The sequence below is a fragment of the Salvelinus sp. IW2-2015 genome, linkage group LG12 (genome assembly GCF_002910315.2).
Source record: "Salvelinus sp. IW2-2015 linkage group LG12, ASM291031v2, whole genome shotgun sequence".
NCBI classification, from domain to species: domain Eukaryota; kingdom Metazoa; phylum Chordata; class Actinopteri; order Salmoniformes; family Salmonidae; genus Salvelinus; species Salvelinus sp. IW2-2015.
In genome coordinates, this window is record NC_036852.1 from 10,072,784 (window position 1) to 10,096,207 (window position 23,424).

The 23,424-nt window shown below is 45.5% G+C and overlaps 1 protein-coding gene across 5 annotated transcripts in view; it reads right to left on the minus strand.

Moving 5' to 3' along the window:
• pard3ba (par-3 family cell polarity regulator beta a) overlaps positions 1 to 23,424 on the minus strand; it is a 198,442-nt gene that overhangs the window by 37,451 nt on the left and 137,567 nt on the right. For 4 of the 5 annotated variants that reach the window (XM_023997819.2, XM_023997823.2, XM_023997822.2 and 1 more), the window contains 3 exons: positions 19,907 to 20,131; positions 16,148 to 16,355; positions 75 to 182 (listed from right to left, as the gene is read on the minus strand). In XM_023997819.2, coding sequence (XP_023853587.1) covers positions 75 to 182; positions 16,148 to 16,355; positions 19,907 to 20,131 — 541 coding nt within the window. The remainder of the gene's footprint in view (positions 1 to 74; positions 183 to 16,147; positions 16,356 to 19,906; positions 20,132 to 23,424) is intronic. The other variant, XM_023997820.2, reaches the window with a different exon arrangement.

Below are 23,424 nucleotides of genomic sequence, written 5' to 3' on the forward strand. Positions count from 1 at the left end.
AGAGAGTGACAGACACACAGACAGACCATTGATTGATATACACACAGACAACAGGGCAAACAGTGTGAGCTCACCTCACTCCCTCCTCAATCTTGTTCAGCTCCTCCTCGCTCACAGCCTCCAACTTCTGCTTGGCAGCCTTCACCTCCGCCTTGCTCTTCTCCTCCTTTTTCTTGCCAAACCTGGGGAGGGAGAGGGGGATTGAGAGAAAAAGAAAGAGAGAGACAAAGTGAAAAAATTGGTAAGATGTTTCATTTGGGATTCAAAACATTGTGGCAGTTCGTAAAGCGACAACAGAGGCTGCAGACATTATGAAAGGAACTAGTTGAGCAGCAGGCCACATAGCAGTGGAGAGTCTACAAGAGGGGAGAGAAGGAGTGGACTCAGGGCTTCATGTTTGGAACCAAACTGCAGAATCAAGTTCACACCTCAGCCAAACATGTGTTCACACTTCCACACAGCAGGACCTGTCTCTTATACACATCTAGATGTGTATAAGAGACAGCACACACACACACACACACACACACACACACACACACACACACACACACACACACACACACACACACACACACACACACACACACACACACACACACACACACACACACACACACACACGCATCTCACACACAAATACAGTACACCAGTCAAACGTTTGGACACATCTCCTCATTCAAGGCTTTTTCTTTATATTTACTATTTTCTACATTGTAGAATAATAGTGAAGACATCAAAACTATGAAATAACACATATGGAATCATGTAGTAACCCCAAAAAATAGTTAAACAAAACAAAATATATTTTCTTTTATATTATTCTTCAAAGTAGCTATCATTTGCCTTGCTGCTTCCGAGTGGCGCAGCGGTCTAAGGCACTGCATCTCAGTGCAAGAGGCGTCACTGCAGTCCCTGGTTCGAATCCAGGMTGTATGACATCCGGAAATGATTGGGAGTCACATAGGGCGGCGCACAATTGGCCCAGCGTCGTCCGGGTTTGGCCGGGGTAGGTCGTCATTGTCAATAAGAATTTGTTCTTAACTGACTTTCCTAGTTACATAAAGGTTAAATAAACAATTTCCTTTATAGCTTTGCACACTCTTGACATTCTCTCAACCAGCTTCACCTGGAATGCATTCSCAACAGTCTTGAAGGAGTTCCCACATATGCTGAGCACTTGTTGGCTGCTTTTCCTTCACTCTGTAGTCCAACTCATCCCAAACCATCTCAATTGGGTTGAGGTYGGGTGATTGTGGAGGCCAGGTCATCTGATGCAGCACTCCATCACCCTCCTTCTTGGTCAAATAGCCCTTACACAGCCTGGAGGTGTGTTTTGAAAAATAAATGATAGTCCCACTAAGCGCAAACCAGATGGGATAGCGTATTGCCGCAGAATGCTGTGGTAGCCATGCTGGTTAAGTGTGCCTTGAATTCTAAATAAATCACTGACAGTGACACCAGCAAAGCACCCCCATACCTCCATGGTTCACAATGGGAACCACACATGTGGAGATCATCCATCTTCCTTGCCTGTGGCGGTCCTCATGAGGGCCAGTTTCATCATAGCACTTGATGGAAATTTTCCGGATTGACTGACCTTGTTGTTGTTTCTCTTTGCTTATTTGAGCTGTTCTTGACCTAATATGGACTTGATCTTTTACCAAATAGGCCTATCTTCTGTGTACCACCCCTACCTTGTCACAACTGATTGGCTCAAACGCATTGAGGAAAGAAATTCCACAAACAAACTTTCAACAAGGCACACCTGTTAATTGAAATGCATTCCAGGTGAAAAACCTCATGAAGCTGGTTGAGAGAATGCCAAGAGTATGCAAAGCTGTCATTAAGGCAAAGGGTGGCTACTTCGAAGAATCTCAAATATAAAATATAATATAAAGTGTTTAATACTTTTTTGGTTACTACATGATTCCATATGTGTTATTTCATAGTTTTGATGTATTCCCTATTACTCTACAATGTAGAAAATAGTAAAAATAAAGAAAWACCAAAGAATGAGTAGGTGTGTCCAAACCTTTGACTGGTACTGTACGTATGTGCACACACACAGATACCATGACGACCACACACGTGCACTAGCGTACACTCACACACGTTAGCAATTCACAGCAGAGAAACAGTACCCATCGCTCACACAACCACTATTACACACACATACGAACCAAACTCACTCCCACATTTTTATTAGCGCCTTTTCCTCTGGTACAATGGTTAAAGGTTGGTGATAATGCAGTGTGATAATTTGCTAGAGTGGGTTAATGCAGTGGGTGTGTTAGTGAGTTGGAAATGTGGTTGAGATGATGATTAACTCGTATTAATATACAGTGTGTATTTTGAATTGATACGACATGCTGACAGACAGAGGTGAGTGCATGTAGCTCCGGGGTGAAGTTTCCCCTAGGTACAGATCTAGGATCAGTTTCCCATCCCCCTATCCTAACTTTAACCATTAGTGGGGAAAACGCAAACGGGACCCAGGGTCAGCATCTATCTGACCACTAAAATATTTGGCTTTTATTTTCTCACATATACTGAACAAAAATATAAATGCAACATGCTAAATTTGCCCTAATCTATGGATTTCACATGACTGGGCAGTGCCRCCCACTCACTTGGGAGCCAGGCCCAGCCAATCAGAAATAGTTTCCCCCCACAAAATAGCTTTATTACAGACACAAATACTCCTCAGGTACTCCTTGTGTTGTGTGACAAAACTGCACAATGATCAAGCTGTTTAATCAGCYTCCTGATATGCCACACCTGGTTAGGTGGATGGATTATCTTGGCAAAGGAAAAATGCTCACGAACAGGATGTAAACAAATGTGTGCATTTGAGAGAAATAACATTTGAGAGAAAKAAGCTTTTTGTGCGTATGGAACATTTATGGYATCTTTTAATTCAGCTCATGAAAYATGGGACCAACACCTTTACATGTTGCAAACCACAACTTGTATTCACAAAACATCAGTGGGAGTGCTGATCTAGAAACAGATCTCCCCCCCCAATCATTTTGACGCATAAGGCAAAACTGATCCTAGACAGCACACTGTGATTACGGGCCCGAAAGTGTTTTTTTGCCCTCCAGGCGTGGAGTTGAATCACATGTCGCTCTCAAGCTTCCAAAGGGACACTCAACCAAAACATGGTTCTCTGAGCCACTAATTATTCCCCCAATGTCCTTCACAGGCAGCAAGACATACAAATCCATGGATTAATTCACATATCTATATTACACAATGGGTGTTCTGTCAGCTAGAGTATGTCTGGTYTTATAGCCCCATGTTACCAGGGGCATGGCCTGGGGGCAAATCTGCCACAACCCTTTCCTACAGGGGCCACATTCAGCAGAAAACATTCAGATAGAAACACATGATTGTAGAACAAACAAACCTCTGTGACATGTAGAATAAGAAATCAGGACGTTTCCAGAAATATATGTAAAACGAACATGCCTCTTTGACGTCGAGAATAAGGGATCGCATCAGCTCTCTTCATGACATTTCTATCTGAGACTTTTGCTTATGCTGAACGCGACCGCGGTGTTTGGTGTGTGCCTGTGCGTGTGAGTCAGCTCCCTGCTGAGTCCAATCTGATGTCTGTGTTTAGCTCATTAAGGACAGGGGCCGGTCTTAATTCTTGTCACTGGCTCTTCTCATTACAGCCCTGAGGGGGACATGGTGTGAATGGCAACCCTGATGGAAGACAGAGGACACACTCAAATCAGCCRAGGGTCACTGCACTGCTGCTGGGTTGCCAGATTGGAGGGGAATTACCACGGAATATAATAGTATTTTATCCTTAGCACYTTCGCAGCTGACCCAGGTGCATGGGTTAGTCCTAAACCATATTTTTCAAGCGTCAGTTTGGCCTTTTAAATTATGGACAGGGAGGACCTGATCCTAGATCAGCAAACTACTCWGAGATGCTTGATAAATGCGGGCWGTGGAAAGCAAGTTAATGCTAGTCAACTTTGCACCAGTGACACTTAACTTTGAATCTGCAGCCAACTCCAGATTACATCTCCAGACTATAAAAACAGCTTGAGGAATAACAAAGCTCACTTGGCATTCGAACCCTTCTTCAAGCCCAACTAGCCTATCATTGCTTCCCGTACAACCTGCAGACATTGAATCACTGTTAGAAGAACAGCAATATGAATGGGCGATATTATTGCCCATTCGTAGCATGGTGCTGGCAGTAGTATCATTTTCACAGACTTCATTGACACTGGCAGTCTGGCCCTCCATGAGAGAAGTGAGCTGGGTGGCTCGTCCCTCTCTTTCACACAGTAYTGTGTGTGTGATGGAGGCCGACAGCTGGCCTGATCATTTTGTGTACATAAATTAGAGCATCTCTCTCTTCTACTGTCTGTTTGAGAGAGACAGAGAGACTCACAATTAGATAGACGCTGAGTGTACAAAACATTAAAGAACCGCTTTCTAATATTTCGACCCGCTCCCTTTTTCCTTGAGAACAGCCTCAATTCATCTGGGCATGAACTCTACAAGGTGTCGAAAGTGTCCGACAAKGATTCTTGCCCATGTAAACTCCAATGCTTCCCACAGTTGTGTTGAGTTGGCTGGATGGCCTTTGGCTGGTGGACCATTCTTGATACACACGGGAAACTGTTGAGCGTGAAAAACCCAGCAGTAGGCTTGGGCGGTATGCAGATTTTCATATCATCATACCGTCCTTCTCTAATTCCGAGTTTTACGGTATTACTGGCATAGCACACAAGGGGGCACTAAAATCACAAGAAAAGCCTTTTGGGCATCTACTACCAGAATTTACATTTAAGTCATTTAGCAGACGCTCTTATCCAGAGCGACTTACAAATTGGAATGCTAACAAAATTTGAAAAATCCAATAGCGAAATCACATAGACATTAGCTAAATGCAAATGAGAGAAAACGAACAAAGCAATTGCAAACACAGGCAAATCCAGCTCAAAGTTATACAAGCACAGCTAGTAGCTACTGAATGTCATTTTCGGAGAGTGTAGACCTTTACAAGCTTAAGTTAACGAGAGAAATTGTGCAAATGAACACCTATGATTCATTATTTTCTGAAGGAAGAGCAGCATTGGTGCATGGAGCAAATGGGAGAAAAACAGATTGCAGAAAGCCATGATAAGATATCTGATGGCAAACATTTAGTAGTGAATTGCATACAAACACGTGACTGGCTGAACTGTTCTGAGGAACTATTGTAAGCRTCATAATGTAAAATGATGTGGCAGGTGCACAAGTTGACGGCAGGTATTCATTTTAATGTATTGAAAAACGTCAAATCAATCTTTTTTGAAGGTATTGAAAACCATCCCGTGTCCTCTCCCAAATACACCGGTWTACAGTATACCGCCCAAGCCTATCCAGCAGCATTGCMGTTCTTGACACAATCAAACTGATGTGCCTGGCACCTACTACCATACCCTGTTCAAAGACACTTAAATCTTTTGACTCGCCGATTCACCCTCTGAATGACACACATTCATATGCATCAAAGCTTAAAAATCCTTCTTTAACCAGTCTCCTCCCCTTCATCTAGACTGATTGAAGTGGATTTAACAAGTGACATCAATAAGGGATCATAGCTTTCACCTGGATTCACCTGGTCAGTCTGTCAAGGAAAGAGCATGTTCCTAATGTTTTGTACACTCAGTGTATGTACCTGCCATGGGGAAGGTACAAACCCATTTCCCCTCCATCATCATTTTTCGCTCCTTCATTTCCCTAATCTCTCCCTCTACCCTTTCCTCAGCATTTCTTTTCCCAAGAMWMTCAGGTGGTGTGGAGATCTGAAATGGTGGTCAGATTTGAAGTCTGATTTGTTTTWAGACAACAACAAAAAATGCATCGAGCGAGACTCTTCGGAGCTGGATTCTATCTCGCTGTGCAACTTTGTCCTTATCAATCATGTTTATTCAGAAATACGGATGTAATTGTCATTGTCATTCCCTGTTCCCGTTTGGTGCTGAGACACCACTCTGTGTGGGAAAGCTCACTGGGAGCCACACACAGCCRCACAAAGAGTGGGAGATCTCATTTAAAAACACACAACACCTACCATCATAGCACTTGGCTGCATTACTTTCTCATAATGSTGTAAGATGGATGCTCTGGGTTACTGGGTCATTGGTGTCGCGGTTTAATGTGATCCTACTGTCACAAGGGGCCAAACGGAACCATTATTAGCGCTCTCATCATTAGTCTGCCTCTGCGCCAGAGTCACCAGAATGGCTCTTGGGTCTACGACAGTGACACTCCTCGTGAGAGGAAATGAAGAAACTAGAACCAATATCCCCAAAATGTCCAAGTATGACAAGACAAAAGACTGTCCRGTGRGGTTCCAGTGACAATCARCTTTTTTGGAAGGCGCCTTTACTCATCATCTTAAATCACCTCTTCCAGAAGCTTCTCCATGCTCATTACATGACATTCTGAGGAAGTGGGTGAGAGAAGGGGGGGGAAGAGTAAAATAAAAGGATTGTGTCTTCTTTCTAATGAGGTTCAAAACACAGTGAGATCACAGACAGCCTGGGTGATGTAATTGCCCTGCGACCTGTGGAATAGGCTCCCTAGGGAGGGAGGGAGGSAGGGAAGGAGGGAAAAGAGGGAGAAACAGAGACGGAGACAGAGGTGCAAGGGAGGGGGAGGGAAAYAGAGAGAGTAAGGAAACATAGTGTAGCCTATTTACCAGTAYGTGTGCTAGACTCATTTCCTCCATTATCATCTGTGGTTGGCAGCTCAGGAAATGAAGCTGTTTTTATTTTTTACCGTGTGACGACAAGCAGAGAGCGGTAAATAAATGGGCTTCCTTCAGCGCTGTTGGATGGAGCCAGTGGGAAACTGGTTACTGGTGAAGCGCTAACGACTAGCTAAACAGCCATTCAGTCTAAGCAGGCGTTCAGTTTGGCAAGAGTGACGGTGTCAGGAGACAGTTTACAGTCTGTCTGTTGGTCTGTCAGGGGAGTTCATTGATGGCGTCTGTCTTTTATGATGGAAATGAATGAGGCTAATAGCTGAGATGGTGCGTCTGGTGTTATATATGCAATACGCGCACACTGCGGGCACCCGCACATTTCCAGTTGCACGCACACAAAACCTCTGACATTGTTCCAGGTGGGTAGGCCTGACCTCTTAGGTCAGCTGAAGCACCGCACGCACGCACGCACGCACGCACGCACGCACGCCGCCGCCGCGCCGCACGAACGCACGACGCACGCACGCAGCAACACCCACCACAGGAGAGAGAGGAATACATGGTTGAATGATGAGACCCCATTCTAACATTCTTTCGGCGAGGAGTTGATCACACAAAGAAGCAGGGATAATGCCAGCAAAATATGCATCTGCCTTTGAATACCAAAATAACAAGCTGGGAGAGAAAGAGAGAGAACAACAACAAGAGAGAGCGAGAGAGAGAGAAGACAGAGAGAGAGGAGACAGAGAGAGAGGAGACAGAGAGAGAGGAGACAGAGAGCGAATGGAGAATGAACGAGAGAATGAGAGAGAGAGAAAATGAGAAAGAAAGAGAGGGAGGGATAAGCCAAAGCTCCCATGAAAGTATGGCACGGTTGGAGCTTAGAAATATAGAGAACAGTGAGGCTTCCAGAGGCGGCGAGAGATCGAGAGAGAACACTTAATCTCACAGCCTATAAATGTTATCACGGTAATTAGATTGCTGTGTGTATTTTCTACCGGTACCTCGGTGGAGTTGGAGGTTTTGGAAGCCAGAGAGACAAACAGGGATGAGTTCAATTAAAAACTACATAAAGAGGTGTGATGTAACAGGGGCTCTTTGGTGTTTTCTGGTACAGAACAMTGGAATACTGCAGTAGTGTACATCAYGCAGAGGACAGTTAAGAAGCTCGAAGTGTACAAGCATGTTGAGAAAGAATTAAACGGTCCTTCTAAAAGCAGGGGGTCATATCACTCTCATTTGTGTTTTTTTCCCATTCGGAAACACAGACACAGAACTCAGCCACCCTCCACACACTTCCTCACTATACCCCTCTCTACCTTCTCCTTCCCCCGATTGACAGCATGAGAAGCTAATCACAGCTCCTTCCTGGCAGCAGAAAGYGACGCCCCCCTTCAATAATTAAAACAGTCTCTCGTCTCTCATTATTCCCACTGGGCATAATTAAATCTATTTATCTTATTTCCTCCATATGCATACTGCGGCAGGCGGCGGCAATTTGGGCTAAATCACCTCCCATTAACACTTCGTAWTAAGAGTTATACGACCAAATAGATCAAAACCACCCTCCCAGATGAATCTATTGCCGTTAGAACCCGCCACTGCTGTCGAGCAATAAAGACGGTGTTGAAGCGGGCGTTGAGTGAAATAACGATTAGTTCAGCTGGAGGCCAAAAAATGTATGGTGTTGTTATTGATTTATCCGTTTCTCGTTGGATGCAAATACGCACGCGAGCACACACACACACTGCGTGCACCCGCAACACATCCAGTTGCATGGACATCCAATAGCACGCACAGACCAAATCAAGACATACAGGAACCTCCCATGCGCAGTCAAAGAAATGAATACGGCACAAAATATAATTACCAACACAGAGAAAGAGGCAGAGAATCGGGAATGGAAGAAGAACCAGGGAGAAAGCAGTAGTGAGTTGAGAGACAAGACGGAGAGAAAGATGTTTTCAGGGTGTGAGGTCTGACTGATGTGATAGATAATGTTCTCAGGAGTGTCTTCATTAACGAGGGAAGAGTGAAAGGTGTATGGTGTGTCTGGGAGAAAAGTGAAAGGTGTGTGTGTGTGTGTGAGCGTGCATCTTTAAACCGTGTCTGGCCAGTCCCGGGTGTAATGCCGTGTCAATCAGACTGCTTAGCCAAGAGAGGAATGAGAGGAGAGAGGGAGGGGGGGCGCTCCCTCTCTAACGGCCACAGAGTGAGAGATGCATCTGTCACCCAAGGGCGGCACGTGAAATATGGGCTTTATTTTAATTGTTTGCGTTTCTGATTTCTGGCATATTTTAACGATTCATGCACAAAGCGCTAGCTCCAGGCAATTTGTCTTGTCTCCTTCCCCCCCCCCCACTTCTGTCAAAAACAAATGAATATTTAACAAGTCAGTTACACGTCTTATTTTTCACACTCATTTGTGGAGGGAGAGAGTGATCTTTGGCGTGTGTGTGTGTGCGTGCAAGTGAGTGATTATTTGTGTTTGTTTGTGTGTGCGTATATGTGCTCATCTGTGTTTGTGTATGTGTGTGTGTGTGTGTTTCTCCAAGCACTGTTTGAGCCAGTCAACTATTCCAGCCGCGAGTCCAGGATAGCACACAGAATCCGTGAAGAGATACTGTAGGGTGAGAGTGACGGATCAAAGGTCTCAGTAGAACTACTCCATCCAGACTACTAAAAGTGTTGAGGATTCAGACACACCAGAACAATGACAAAGACCCTAACAAGCAGTGAGCAGGTGTAATGAGAGACAGAGGGGAGGAAAGAGAACAATGTATGTGACAGAGAAAAGGAGAAGAGGAGAGCGAGCGAAAAAAGGCAAGAGGCACCATTGGCCAGCCAATAATTGCACTGCACTTTGATTTCAAAACAGAGTCCAAGGAAGAAAATGAGAGAATAAGAAAGAAAGTGTGACCCTCCATATCCCCAACTCCCCCTACAACAGCACATTCCTACCCCATGAAAAAGGGCAGGATTAGAGGTAACGTGCTGTGACCACTCCTGCCCTTCTCCTTAGCCCTCATAAGAGCCCCAACTTAATTTTCCTGTGAGGGAGGAATGTCATCACACACACACACACACACACACACAACACACACACACACACACCACACACACACACACACACACACACACACACACACACACACACACACACACACACACACACACACACACACACACACACACACAGCCTGGGATGGACAGATGGCCGGCAGACACCTAATGGCAGAGGAAGCCCATCGATCACATTGAGCTTGATGACGGGATGGCGGCCATTGGAAGAGGTGTAATCGCTTCCTGGCATCCTCTGTTGCTGGATGAAGATAGAGTGAATGACCTGAAGCAATGAGATCAGATGACCAGTAGAAGAGACAACTTCTTGATGGCTCAATCGGCTTTTCTCATTGGTCGATGAGCCTCCGTGTTGCTGGATGAAGACAGAGTGAAGGACTTGAAGGTCTGTGGATCAGATGACCAGGAGACAACTTMCTGATAGGTCAACGGGCTTCTTACATTGGTTGAAGAGGTCTTAATGAGCTTCTTTCATTGGTGGATCAGCCTCCATGAAGACATAGGCCATGATTACCGGACTCAAAACCGTGATGCATCATGGGTGAATTGTGACTGATCTACAAATAATATTGAGTAGTTATTTATGATGCAAGGAGACTCGTAGACCAGTCAGTCTCGACTCGCCTGCAACGTCAAACTCAGCCAGATAAGTGAAGGACCTGAAGTGCTGGAGATCAGATGACCAGGAGACAACTCCCAGATGGCTCAATGAGCTGCATTCATTGGTCGATGATGAGCATCCGTCGTCTGAGGTTGACCGGTGTTTTCGTCTAGCCATATTGATATGTCTGGAATATCCAGACGTCCATGTATACTTATSCTGAAGCAATTTGTCTTGTCATCCATCATCGTACATGCCAATATATTGCACTGAATCCRGGATTGGAAACAAAAGGACCTGAACCCACTGCCCTTTGTTTGTCAGGCCAAAGCCCAAGCCATTACCCAAAGAGGTCCAAACCTCTTGACATAGATCAATGGTGTTGTACTAAGGGAGCTACGCTCTACAGGAAAGAAGAAGCAAGCCTGTTAAGTAGCTGATATATATGCATGGGGATTTTCCTTTCTTTGGCTGTTTCTTTTCTTGCAAAATCCCTCTAACGCTTGATTGACAGGTCACCACAGCAACAAGTAAATGACCAAATCATTTCAGGAAGCAGTCCAACATGAGGCAAAACATATATATCATTTGTTTTTCCTCGGGCTGCGCACYTCGATAGCGCGACCCTCTGTTGACGTCCATAGGAAAGTTAGAAATTAGAATTGCGCCATGCCAGAGATATAGGATATAGGATGCACCGTGCCTCAGAACGACAAACATTGTCAGGGAGGAGGCATTTTGGCTGGTGGTTGCTGGTGGACATCGGAATGGTTTTAAAATCAACATTCCATAAATCTGAAGGAAAAAAAACTATGGAATGAAAACTACTGCCCTGAGTACTCAAAGATTATAGTTTATAGTAAATAATTTACCCACAGGGTGAGTGGTGAGACAAACTTGGGAGTAAATACAACCTGCAAACAGACACAAAAAACATACAGACAAAAACATCTCACAAAGACATCCAGACATGTTTTCAAGGTCAACAAATCCCCTCCTGTGAGGACAAAAAGCCACCGGCCTTCAAAGCGTCAACAAGGTAAACCATGACGTGACAAACCATGACAAACTTAGCTAACAACATTATGGTTAAGCAAAACATCTCAGCTTCAGCTCGTCAMAGCTTAATGTCACCAACACGTAAACACATCTAAAACACGTCTTACAACTCTAGTCCACTTACAAGAACTAGTCTCAATTCACCCAAAGTGTGCACTTGCACACACTCTGTCATGGATTTAAAAGCATTGGATTGGTGTAAGCATTGGCTGAAGGGAGTTTCCATAATTGTTAAATCAATGATGGAAAACGTGCAAGTGTACACTTTGGGAGAAGGGTGGCAAATCTGGATGCAGGCCATATATGGGGGATTTACAGTAGGTCTGAGGGGGGTGTGGTCCGTCTACGGCACCCATCCTTTAGGACAACACAACCACATACTGGGATTTTTGATGGAAATTAGAGAATTTAGGTCCGGAACGGGCCCCGCTAATTGGCTTGGTTTCCTGACGGATTTGATCTGTCCCCGGGAAGAGGGAGAGAAAGAGAGGAAAGAGGATCGAAGCGAGCGAAGGGGGATTTGTAAACAGCGGATCAGCGCGCTGGCTTTCATGTCCCCAAATTGGCAATAGCAGTGGGAACGGCCGTGTCCTTCCTGTCTGTCTGTCACACTGAAGGCCTTAGTGACAGCCACTCTGAGCCGGAGTGACGGGCAGAGGAGGTGGGGAGGGGAGGGTGACGGAGAGAGAGGAAGCAGTATGGGATAGAAAGACCGGGCGCACAAATGTATAAGGACACGCACACAGGTCACAGGAAAGTGCCTGTTATTGGAGCTGTGATCAGGCAGATGAGTATATACAACATACAAACAGCCACACAAATACACAGACAAATGTATGCATACATACATACACACAGGCCGTGTCCGGAATCGGTCTTTACTACTACAAAATACTGTGTACTTATGGGTTGGGTACAACAAATATCAACATACTAGGCTCACCCATACTGAGAATGCGTCTACTGATGCGAAATTGTGGAGGTCTGGTGCCATTCATTCCTTTTGGCACAACGAGTCTCCTTATGGGCAATTCCTTGGTAACACAATGATACGGCGACWCAGATTTTTTACTTAAATATGGAAGCCAAACAAAAAACAATTATTTAAAAGTTAAACCATATAACTCGACACAAGAACGACTTTCATCAATTTCCACTGAACGTTTTACAAAAACACATTTACATGAAGAACAGCGCAGACGCAAAGTCTGGTAACAGAATGAAGTGACAAACAGCACAAACTGTCATTCTGTTACAAAACTTTGCATCTGCGCTGTTCTTCAGGTAATTAAAAAAATATATAGATATTTTATGAGGGGAAATTGTTAAAAGTATTCCTTGTGCGTAGAGTTAAGGTTTGTTTAACTTTGCACTGATTGGTCTTTGTTCAACATACATTTTAAAGTGAAAAATCTTTGTAACTGTGGAATTGCTCTCATCTGATTATCATCTCAATATCAGCTGATGTCAAACACACGTGGGTCAGAAAAGAGGATTTCTTCCCTTTAATAGCATGCAGCGAAATCCTACTAGATGAAAATCTGAAATGAGTATGACATCTTGCCATTTAAAGCACACAAAACTTTAAAACTTCCTATTTTCGCATATCCAATCAGCCTACTATTAAGAACACAATTACGGGTTGGGTATTCGGGCCCGGCCAGYCGGCCACAGTCAGGAAGAGGACCTTAAAACAGGCAGGCTCGTGTTGACAGGACCATTGAGACACCTCAACATACAGTAAATGTAGACATCTTGCACATATACCCATGAGAATATGGAGTCATTTCTAGGCTCCACCGGCACTTTGAAAAAGCTGCCGCGCCAGTCTCTGTAGTGAACATACCGTACACATCTTTCATAAGAGCCTATGAGAGCGTGTACTGTATATGTATGCACACGGCGAGGAGTCTCACGTGGCTGATGAGTAATGTGGCCCATCTTCAAAAGGCCTGTCAATGCTGAAACTCCCTCAGGCGGTTCGCTCAGCAAGGACACTTCAATCTCTACTGTTGTAGGTACTGAAGGGACAACCAGTCATCTCGCATCAAAGACTGTCTTTATGGTTGGGGGGGATATGAATATGAAGGTCTCTTATACACATCTAGATGTGTATAAGAGACAGACTGAAGGGACAACCAGTCATCTCGCATCAAAGACTGTCTTTATGGTTGGGGGGGATATGAATATGAAGTGTGTAGGAGTGCGTGGATGGCAGGGGTGGCGGTGGGGGGAGTGCAGCGGCGGTGGAAGTATCGACTAGATTTTGTGAATGCAGAGACCATACTGCTGTCCTCTCAAGTGAGAGAAAGAATGAAATAAAATGAAAAGGAAATGGGAACAAAAGAGGGAAAGAGCGAAATAAAGAAACTAAGTACAAAGAAAGAGCAATATAAAAGAGAGAAATGCAATAATCCAGCTAATATTGGCACTGTCAGTATTTGGATTTCAGAATAGCCTTGTTGAGTGGTGAGTCCAAATAACACAATGGATTGTGGAAGTCCTGCCTACACAAACAAAGGATCAGGCCGCCCAAAAATAATACAGTACATGCATAAAATCAATAACGGCCATGAAAATAATTCAGTCTCAAAATACATTTGTCCCGCTACAGTGTTGCACACGCTTTCCATCAGAGTTTTCAATTTTTCATGTTTGAAATACAGCCATCAGAGTAAAACAACATTTGTGATCTACAATTAGATTGGATGTGTTTCTAATGGCACCCGGTTCCCTATATAGTGCACTCTTTTTGACCACAGCCCTATGGGTCCTGGTCAAATGTAGTGCCATATATAGAGACTAGGGTGCCATTTGGGATGCAGATTTTGAGCTACGCCGTATTCCAGCTAATTAAGTCATAGTTCACATGCAATCATCAGGCCAGAGTGAACCGAGCCTGTGTTTGGTGGAAAATCTGGGAGCATTTAAGTGTCTCGCCCTCCACTTCTGCTCCAGCTGCACTCTGCGCTTAAGGCTGCACTTGGCTGGATGTTGAATTGCAATGTAAATGTTTCTTGGAATTTTGATTCAGTCAAATGGTTCAAGAATGTCCTGGCTAAAGCCTTCAACCCAGTGAGTAGTCAGAGCGCGCACAAGGCTATGTCTCGAACCTTCTCAGAACAAGCTGGGGAGCGAGAGAGTGTGTGATGGAGTGTGTAAGTGAGAGTGAGAGAAAGTGTGAGTGTGGTTAGTGTGTAAGTCATGGATGTGTGTGTGTGTGTACACTTGAAGTTCTTGGGTGTGTGTGTGTGTGTGGGTGTGTGTGTGTGTGTGTGTGTGTGTTGTGTGGGTGTGTTGTTGTGGGTGTGTGTGTATGTGGTGTGTGTGTGTGTGTGTGTATGGCCTCCCTAGTGGCGCAGAGGACTAAAGTGCTGAGGCGCCACTACAGACCGAGAGCCCCATGGGACGACGCATAATTGGCCGGGTTAGTGGAGGGTTTGGCAGGGGGGGGGATTTCCTTGTCTCATCGTGCTCTAGCCACTTCTTGTGGCGAGCCGGCGCCTGCAAGTTGACTTCGGTTTTCAGTTGGACTGTTTCTTTCGACCCATTGGTGTGGCTGGCTTCTGGGCTAAGCGAGCAGTGTGTTAAGAAGCAGTTAAGATGCATGACTCTCGACCATCGCCTCTCCCGAGACCGTTGAGGAGTTCCAGCAATGAGACAAGATCGTAACTACCAATTGGATATCAACGGCCCTTTCCTGTAATTGTTTGTATGCACACTGTGCCAATGTGCGTGCATTCATACGTGTGTGTGCATGTGTGTGCATGCATATCTGTGTACGTGTGTGATAAGAGGTCCAATAACAACAGCCCTGTCCTGTGACCTCTCCATCTCCCGCCAGCAACCAACAACCCTCCCAGAAACCAACCAAGTAAAAGGTTGTGCGTGTGTCCATCCTGCTACCAAGCCAGATGTTAACTGTGTACATCTCCCCACCATTACCACTGACATGCTGRACGATTGGATTCTTATCCGAGGGCCTAAAATCGATAGACACCGATCGCAATTGAGTTGAACGCAATCGATTTACAAACGTTTGAACTTCTATGGTGTAATAACAAGACTAGATTGATAACCATTTTTTTTACTATCCAGTACCACATTTACCCTAAATCTCAGCAAGATAATTCTTAGCTTAGAACTAGCACAGGGCTCTCCAACCCTATTCCTGGGGAGCTACCTTCCTGTATGTTCTCTCTCCAACCCTAATCTAGCACACCTGATTCTAATAATTAGCTAGTTGATAACCTGAACCAGGTTAGTTTACAACTGAGTTTACAGTGAACACCTACAGGAGGTTAGCTCTCCAGGAACAGGGTTGGAATGCCCTGTACTAGTGAAAGAAATGGTGAGATTTGTGTTAGGTGCTTATTGGGATGGTGAAAACGTTGGGTAAGTGATACTGGAATAAGCAGTGGTTGAATGACCTGAACAGTTGGAAAAGGGGAGTGCTAAAAGAGGCAAGAGTGGAACTAGAATTCAGAGATACATGTTATGAAACGTAAAGAGTGGAAACATTGGTCCTGTGTGGCTCAGTTGGAAGATCATGGAGCTTGCAACGCTAGGGTTGTGGGTTTGATTCCCACAGGGGACCAGTACAAAAATCTAGGCGCTCACTACTGTAWGTTGCTCTGGACAAGAGCATCTGCTAAATTACTGAATTGCAAATGGTTGCCTACCTTAAGAGCCCAAATCCTTTCTTCTTGGCCTTTTTCTCCTGGTCCTCAGAATCCTCGGTTTTCTTCTTCACTTTTTCTTTGCTTTTCTTCTCTTTCTTCTTCCCTTTGGTCTTCTTCTTCTTCTTCCCTGCCTCTGATTCAATCTGGTCCTGGCGGGATGAGCCACTGACGGGCGTGTCTCGKCCTGAGCTCTGCTCTGACAGGTCATCTGAGAGGGAGGTAGCAAAGGTTAAAAAGGTCAACTAGGGCTGACCCCATTTAGTCGACTGGACGATTGGTTTGGTCAATAGGCTGATGGTCGACCAAGATTTCTTTAGTCGAGCAGTCGCAATAAAAAACTATATTTCATGGTGCACAAGACACCTGTCTGTTTCGTGCCTCTCCCAGTGGACTTATCCATTGCGGAGGCCACGGGGGATGGCACAGTCCATTACTCTAAGATACTGAAATTGTATATGGTTATATTATGTAAAAATAATGGTGCAACATTAATACATCTATTATTATTTTATAACAAATGCGCTTTCTCCTGCGTTGGATACTGACACTGTCATCACTGTCACTATAATAATAAGCAATGTCGTTATCATTAGTAGGCTTTGTATAGTAACCACCATGGAGCTGTAGGCTTAAGAGCACACCCTGTTAAGTCTTAATACCATAACTTATTTAGGCCTATATTTCAATATATTGTATTTATTGAAAAAATATATAATATTGTAATCTAACAGCAACTGTTTGGCACACATAATACTCACGCAGCGCTTGCTCCTATACCCTCYTTTTTCCTGGCTTTCCAGTAGTTTCCGCAACTAAGTCAAATGTCTTCCACATATCGGACTTCCCCTTTCCCTCCTGAGCAAACGGTAAACGTTCACCCGTTTCGAGTTTCTTTTTCACGTCCTCCGCCTCCATTTTGCTGTCACGTGTTACTGTGTTCAGAGATTGTTCAAACCAATTTATTGCTGTGATTATGTAAGGCTATAGGTCAGGCCCTATTGGCCACATACTTATGATGCTTACATGTGTCAAGTAAAGAGAGCAACGGTTGAGGGAATAGGGAATGTTTTTACTMAACAAATTAGGGATTTCGGTAACATAACTTTTCAGTCAGAAACAAGTAATAAACTAAATGGCTGAAATGACGTTGCAGCTAACACAGTGCAATAAACACTTGCTGTCCCGTGGTGCCTTCACGCTGCAGTAGGGAGGAGAGCGAGACAACGTGTGCCAGTCACGCAGGCACTCGCTGTCATTATTTTAACAGTGTGACCATCGGGCTCTTTCTCGAGTCATTTGTGTGTCTTGATTATTTAATCAAACAGTGTGCTTAAAGCATCAGACAAGCTCAGTGCAAATGTAGTTGCTTTTTTTTCAAACACATTGGGTGTGTGTCAAAATATGGAAAAATACGTTTCAACATTTAAAGAACAGGACGACTCTTGGTCGACCAAGATTTTTTTTAGCCGGGACAACCTTAAAGTCAACACAGATGCCATACACACAATGAAGTAGACAGGCGGACAGACAAACACACACTCATATACATCCCCCATCCCACCTGCAGTGACTCAATACTTTGCAGCCGGGTTCACCAACATGTCTTTTTGGGAAAGTGGGAGAGGGGGGTGCTGCCTCCAATCTTGTATTCACTGGTTCCCAGTCTAAGCCTGAGGCAACCACTCCGTGAGGCCAGAGGAAAAGTCACAGGCAATTCTAGTGCTTTACGGTTCAGTTTGGATGCTCAGATGGTCACACACACACACAGCTCACACACACACACACACATACATACACACACACAGCTCACACACACATCACACACAGACAGATCTTTGGCTTCACATGAAAGATGTTACATCAAAAATGTGCAGCTGTGGGATTAAAAAAGTTCCCTGGCCAGAAACGCTGACTACATATTCATTGAGCCGCTAAACAGTGTGTCCTTTTGCGACCTCTGCGTTTTGCAGCAAACGTCAGCTATGGCTAAATGACTCATTATTAATATCAGCGATAAACCAAAGTTTATACAACTCATGTGTGGATATTTCTGAATAATCGGTCCAAAGGCAATTATACACTGAGTGTACAAAACATTAGGAACACCTTAATATTGAGTTGCAAATCCTTTTGTTCTAGAACAGCCTTAATTCGTCAGGGCATGGACCCTACAAGGTGTCAGAAGCGTTCAACAGGAATGTTGGCCCATGTTCACGCCAAAGCATCCCACCTTTGAGTCAAGTTGGCTAGATGTCCTTTGGGTAGTGGACCATTCTTGATACACACGGGAAACTGTTGAGCGTGAAAAACCCAGCAGCGTTGCAGTTCTTGACACACTGAAACCAGTGCGCCTGGCACCTACTACCATACCCCATTCAAATCTTTTGTCTTGCCCATTCACCGTCTGAATGACACACATACATATGCATCAAAGCTTAAAAATCCTTCTTTAACCAGTCTCCTCCCCTTCATCTAGACTGATTGAAGTGGATTTAACAAGTGACATCAATAAGGGATCATAGCTTTTACCTGGATTCACTTGGATTTTTATAAATGTATTTTTATTTAACCTTTGTTTAACTAGGCAAGTCAGTTAAGAACAAATTCATATTTACAATGACGGCCTACCCTGGCCAAACCTGAACATCGCTGGGCCAATTGTGCACCGCCCTATGGGACTCCCAATCACGGCCGGTTGTGATACAGCCTGGATGGTCAGTCTATGTTATGGAAAGAACAGATGTTCCTAATGTTTTGTACAGTCAGTTTACATTAAGTCTGATCTAAAATGGCCTCAAAAACCATGTCAGTTGAGAAAATATGAAATGACAAAAGACTAACTTTGTTGTGAAACTTAGAAATCACCTACAATCACCGACAGTACAGTGAAGCATCTTCCCTAATGATTTCAATGCACAAAACAATTTGACCTACTGTAAGTGGAAGTTAGTATTCGCCCAAGTGACTTCAAATAAGTATGTGGACAATAAATACAAATACAGTGGGATAACTATCATCACTCTGATGGCCCCATGTGCGCGAGTTCCCTCGGCCCTATGCGCGCAAGTTCCCTCGGCCCTATGCGCGCAAGTTCCCTCGGCCCTATGCGCGAGCGTTCCCTCGGCCCTATGCGCGCAAGTTCCTCGGCCCTAATGGCGCGGAGCGTTCCCTCGGCCCTATGCGCGAGCGTTCCCTCGGCCTATGCGCGCAAGTTCCCTCGGCCCTATGCGCGAGCGTTCCCTCGGCCCTATGCGGAGCGTTCCCTCGCCCTATGCGCGCAAAGTTTCCCTCGGCTCTATGCGCGAGCGTTCCCTCGGCCTATGCGCGAGCCGTTCCCTCTCGGCCCTATGCGCGAGCGTTCCCTCGGCCCTATGCGCGCAAGTTCCCTCGGCCCTATGCGCGCAAGTTCCCTCGGCCCTATGCGCGCAAGTTCCCTCGGCCCTATGCAGTAAATCTGGGGCCACAAAATTGTGAATCTGGGGCCACAAAAAAAAAATGGTATAGAAAAGTATTTGTATTTTATTACACAATACATTGTATTGTCGTTCAGGCCAGTGAAATACAAATGACAAAATACAAGAAATTGGAATACGTATTTGTCCCTCCCGCCCCCTCGACCCCTGGTTTAGAAGATAGGGCTGAGGAAATATAGCGGCGAGGGAACATAGGGCTGAGGGAACATAGGACCCAGGGAACATATGGCTAAGGGAACATAGTCATGCTCAGTGTTGCATTAACATTGATGGCCAATTCCCCTACCGTCCTCCGGCTCCGAGGGCCCATCGTAGGACTTGTCGATGGCGGCGCGGAAGCTCTGGTTGCAGCCCCTCCCCCGCACCATGTGGGGCCTGGGGCGGTGGAAGGGCACCTGGCTCTGCTGGCTCAGCTGCCGGGCCTCCGACACGGCGGACTGGAGACTCTCCAAGGAGCAGGACTTCCATAGGCCCAAGGTGGGACCCAGGTCACTCCCCCTGGATGAGGCCTCTGAGAAGGGGAGAGACAGCGAGGGAGGGGAGGGAGCCCCCGGTCAGCGTGGATAGAAGGATGGAGGAGGAGGACGGGAAGTGGAAAGAGAGAAAGAGGAAAGAAAGGAGAGAGAAGATTGGGGAGACATGGATGAACAATTTAAAATGGAGAGTTAGCGTAAAAAGGATGCATAGAGACAGGTGTAAAAGATGGAGGCAAGAGAGAGAGGGAGGGAAAAGATGCATTTCATGTAGAAGCAAAGGAAGAGGATGAAGGGGAGTGGAGGAGTGCCAAAGGACTGCCGTGAGTACACAGGCATGGGCCACAGTTAGGAGGAAGAGAGACAGAAAACAAGAGGACGTGAGGAGGAGGACTATGAAGACAATAGGACAGACTAAAAGGAGGAAGATCACAGTTAATGAAGAGAACGGAGAAAAAGAGAGAGAAGTGAGGAGGATAAGGGGATAAGGACTAACAGAAGAAACTAAAGCGGGAGGACACAGAGTAGAAGGGAATGGATAAAGAAAGAGAAAAAGGAACAAAAGGGTCATGCAGGAAAAGGTCTCCTGCACATGTCAAACACATGGCCAAAACCCTCTTCATGGGGAGCTACTGGGTACACAGGTTTTTGCTTCAACCCTGCTGTAACAAACAACAAAAGGTCCTGGTGAGCAGCTAGAGCAGTAGGTGTTCTAAATTAGGGTTGGAGCAAAAGCCTGCAGGATGGTATAGCTCTGTAAGGAGAAAGGTTGGTCCAATGGCTAGTGTTGTAGGTTAGTCAGAGGTCCATCACCAGACCATGGCATGCATACGTAGGCCGCAGAGACAGACAAGCAAAGGGGATGTGGCGAGAAACACACAGCCAGTCCAAAATCGTTCCCTAACCCTTCATYTGGCCCTAACGCCATTTTGCTAAAAGGTATGGAAAATAGTTTAAAAACGACTGAAAAAAGTGACTATTTCTATCTCACACCAGGGATTTGCAAGACATTTACTCTTCAAAACGTTCTCGGAGAAGGCAAACGCTCAAAATGTTCTCGTTTTAGACTCTCTTTTGTCGACTCAGTCTTCAAAGCATGAGAATATTCCTCTTGAAATTGATTTTTGGAGAGTGGGCGATAGAGTCAAGGGGAAAGGAGGGAAAGTGAGCCAGGGCTGCAGCAGCAGCAGTGGCTTTAAAGTCCTAAATTGACTTTGAGGAAGAAGTGGGATTTGTGTGAAATAAGGGGTTATAAATAGAGAGCGGATGTGTTCAGGAATAAAATGCTCAATTTGAGAAGCAGGATTTGTGTCACAAATGTAATTGTGGCTGTCCGGCTAGCAGCCTGATAGAATTAAGCCGCTTGCTGCTGGGGTGCAGCAGTGTGTGTGTGTGTGTGTGTTATAAATAGAGAGCGGATGTGTTCAGGAATAAAATGCTCAATTTGAGAAGCAGGATTTGTGTCACAAATGTAATTGTGGCTGTCCGGCTAGCAGCATTGCATTTTTGGAGATGGCTGGGCCGATAGAGTCAAGGGACAAAGGAGGAAAGTGCAGCCAGAGGCTGCAGCAGCAGCAGCTTGCTTTAAAGTCCTAAATTGACTTGAGGAAAAAGTGGGGATTTGTGTGAAATAAGGGGTTATAAAATAGAGGAGCGGATGTGTTCAGAATAAAATGCTCAATGTTGAGAAGCAGGATTTGTCACAAATGTAATGTGGCTGTCGGGCTAGCAAGCCGGCGCCCTTGACTTAGAATTAAGCCGCTTGCTGCTGGGGTGCAGCAGTGTGTGCAGTACACACTTGCATCGTGTGTGTGTGTGAATGTACCCGTGTGGTGCTGGTGTGTGGTGTGTGTGTGTGTGTTGTGTGTGTGTGGTGCTGTGTGGTGTGTGTGTGGTGTGTGTGTGGTGTGTGTGTGTGCGATGGTTGTGTGTGTGTGTGTGTGTGTGTGTGTGTGTGTGTGTGTGTGGTGTGTGTGTGTGTGTGTGTGTGGTTGTGTGTGTGTGTGTTGTGTGTGTGTGTGTGTGTGTGTGTGTGTGTGTGTGTGGTGTGGTGTGTGTGTGGTGTGTGTGTGTGTGTGTGTGTTGTGTGTGTGTGTGTGTGTGTGTGTGTGGTGTTTGTTGTGTGTGTGTGTGTGTGTGTGTGTGTGTGTGGTGTGTGTGGTGTATATGTGTGTGTGTGTTGTGTGTGTGTGTGTGTGTGGTGTGTGTGTGTGTGGTGTGTGTGTGTGTGTGTGTTGTGGTGTGTGTGTGTTGTGTGTGTGTGTGTGTGTGTGTGTGTGTGTGTGTGTGTGTGTGTGTGTGTGTGTGTGTGTGTGTGTGTGTGTGTGTGCCTTCCCTTGGTCCATAACCAGTGTAGGTATGTCAAATGGGTGAAGGTAGATGTAAATGAATAACGTACGCGACGCGGAGGGCGATCACCCGTCCTGCAGAATCATTCAAGTGTTGAACCAACATTTGACTCCTATCACTGCCTGCCGTGGACCAGATGCTCAATGTGGTTCATTCACTCACTCATCATCATATCAGGTCAACAATCACTGGTGATCGGTGCAATCGTCTGACAGTGAATGCGAATGACAGGAATTCCGTAAGGATTCACACAAACCAATAGTGCACCATCTGAAAACAACTTTGAGCAACATGAGAATGTTACGCAACTACCTCTAGCAACACACACCTGCGTTACACAAATCAAAACACGTTAGAACCACATGTACGATGCAGAGAAGCAAGACGCACACACCGGAATGGTCACGACTCGAACACTGCAAGCCACAGGGTTTCAAACCGACAGCAGAAACACACCCAGCGCTAGGATAGAGAGACTAAGAAGAGAATATATACTTTATTAGTCTACGCAAGATGGACATTTGTCTTCTGCTTTCATCCAACCCCCGAATACATACACAAACACACATTCGATTGGAGAGGCTGGAGCAGAGGGCAGCCACAGTGCATCGACCAACGAGCAATTTGGGGTTAAGTGACTTGCTCAAGGGAACATCGGCAGTAGGTGGCACCTGAGATATTTGATGCATTTGTTAAGAGCGAGCATTTCCCCTCTGTGACCAGAGCGAGCATTTCCCTCTGTGCACCAGAGCGAGCATTTCCCCTCTGTGACCAGAGCGAGCATTTCCCCTCTGTGACACCAGAGCGAGCATTTTCCCCTCTGTGACCAGAGCGAGCATTTCCCTCTGTGAACCAGAGCGAGGGCACTTTCCCCTCTGTGACCAGAGCGAGCATTTCCCCTCTGGTGACCAGACGCGAGCATTTCCCCTCTGTGACCAGAGCGAGCATTTCCCCTCTGTGACCAGAGCGAGCATTTCCCCTC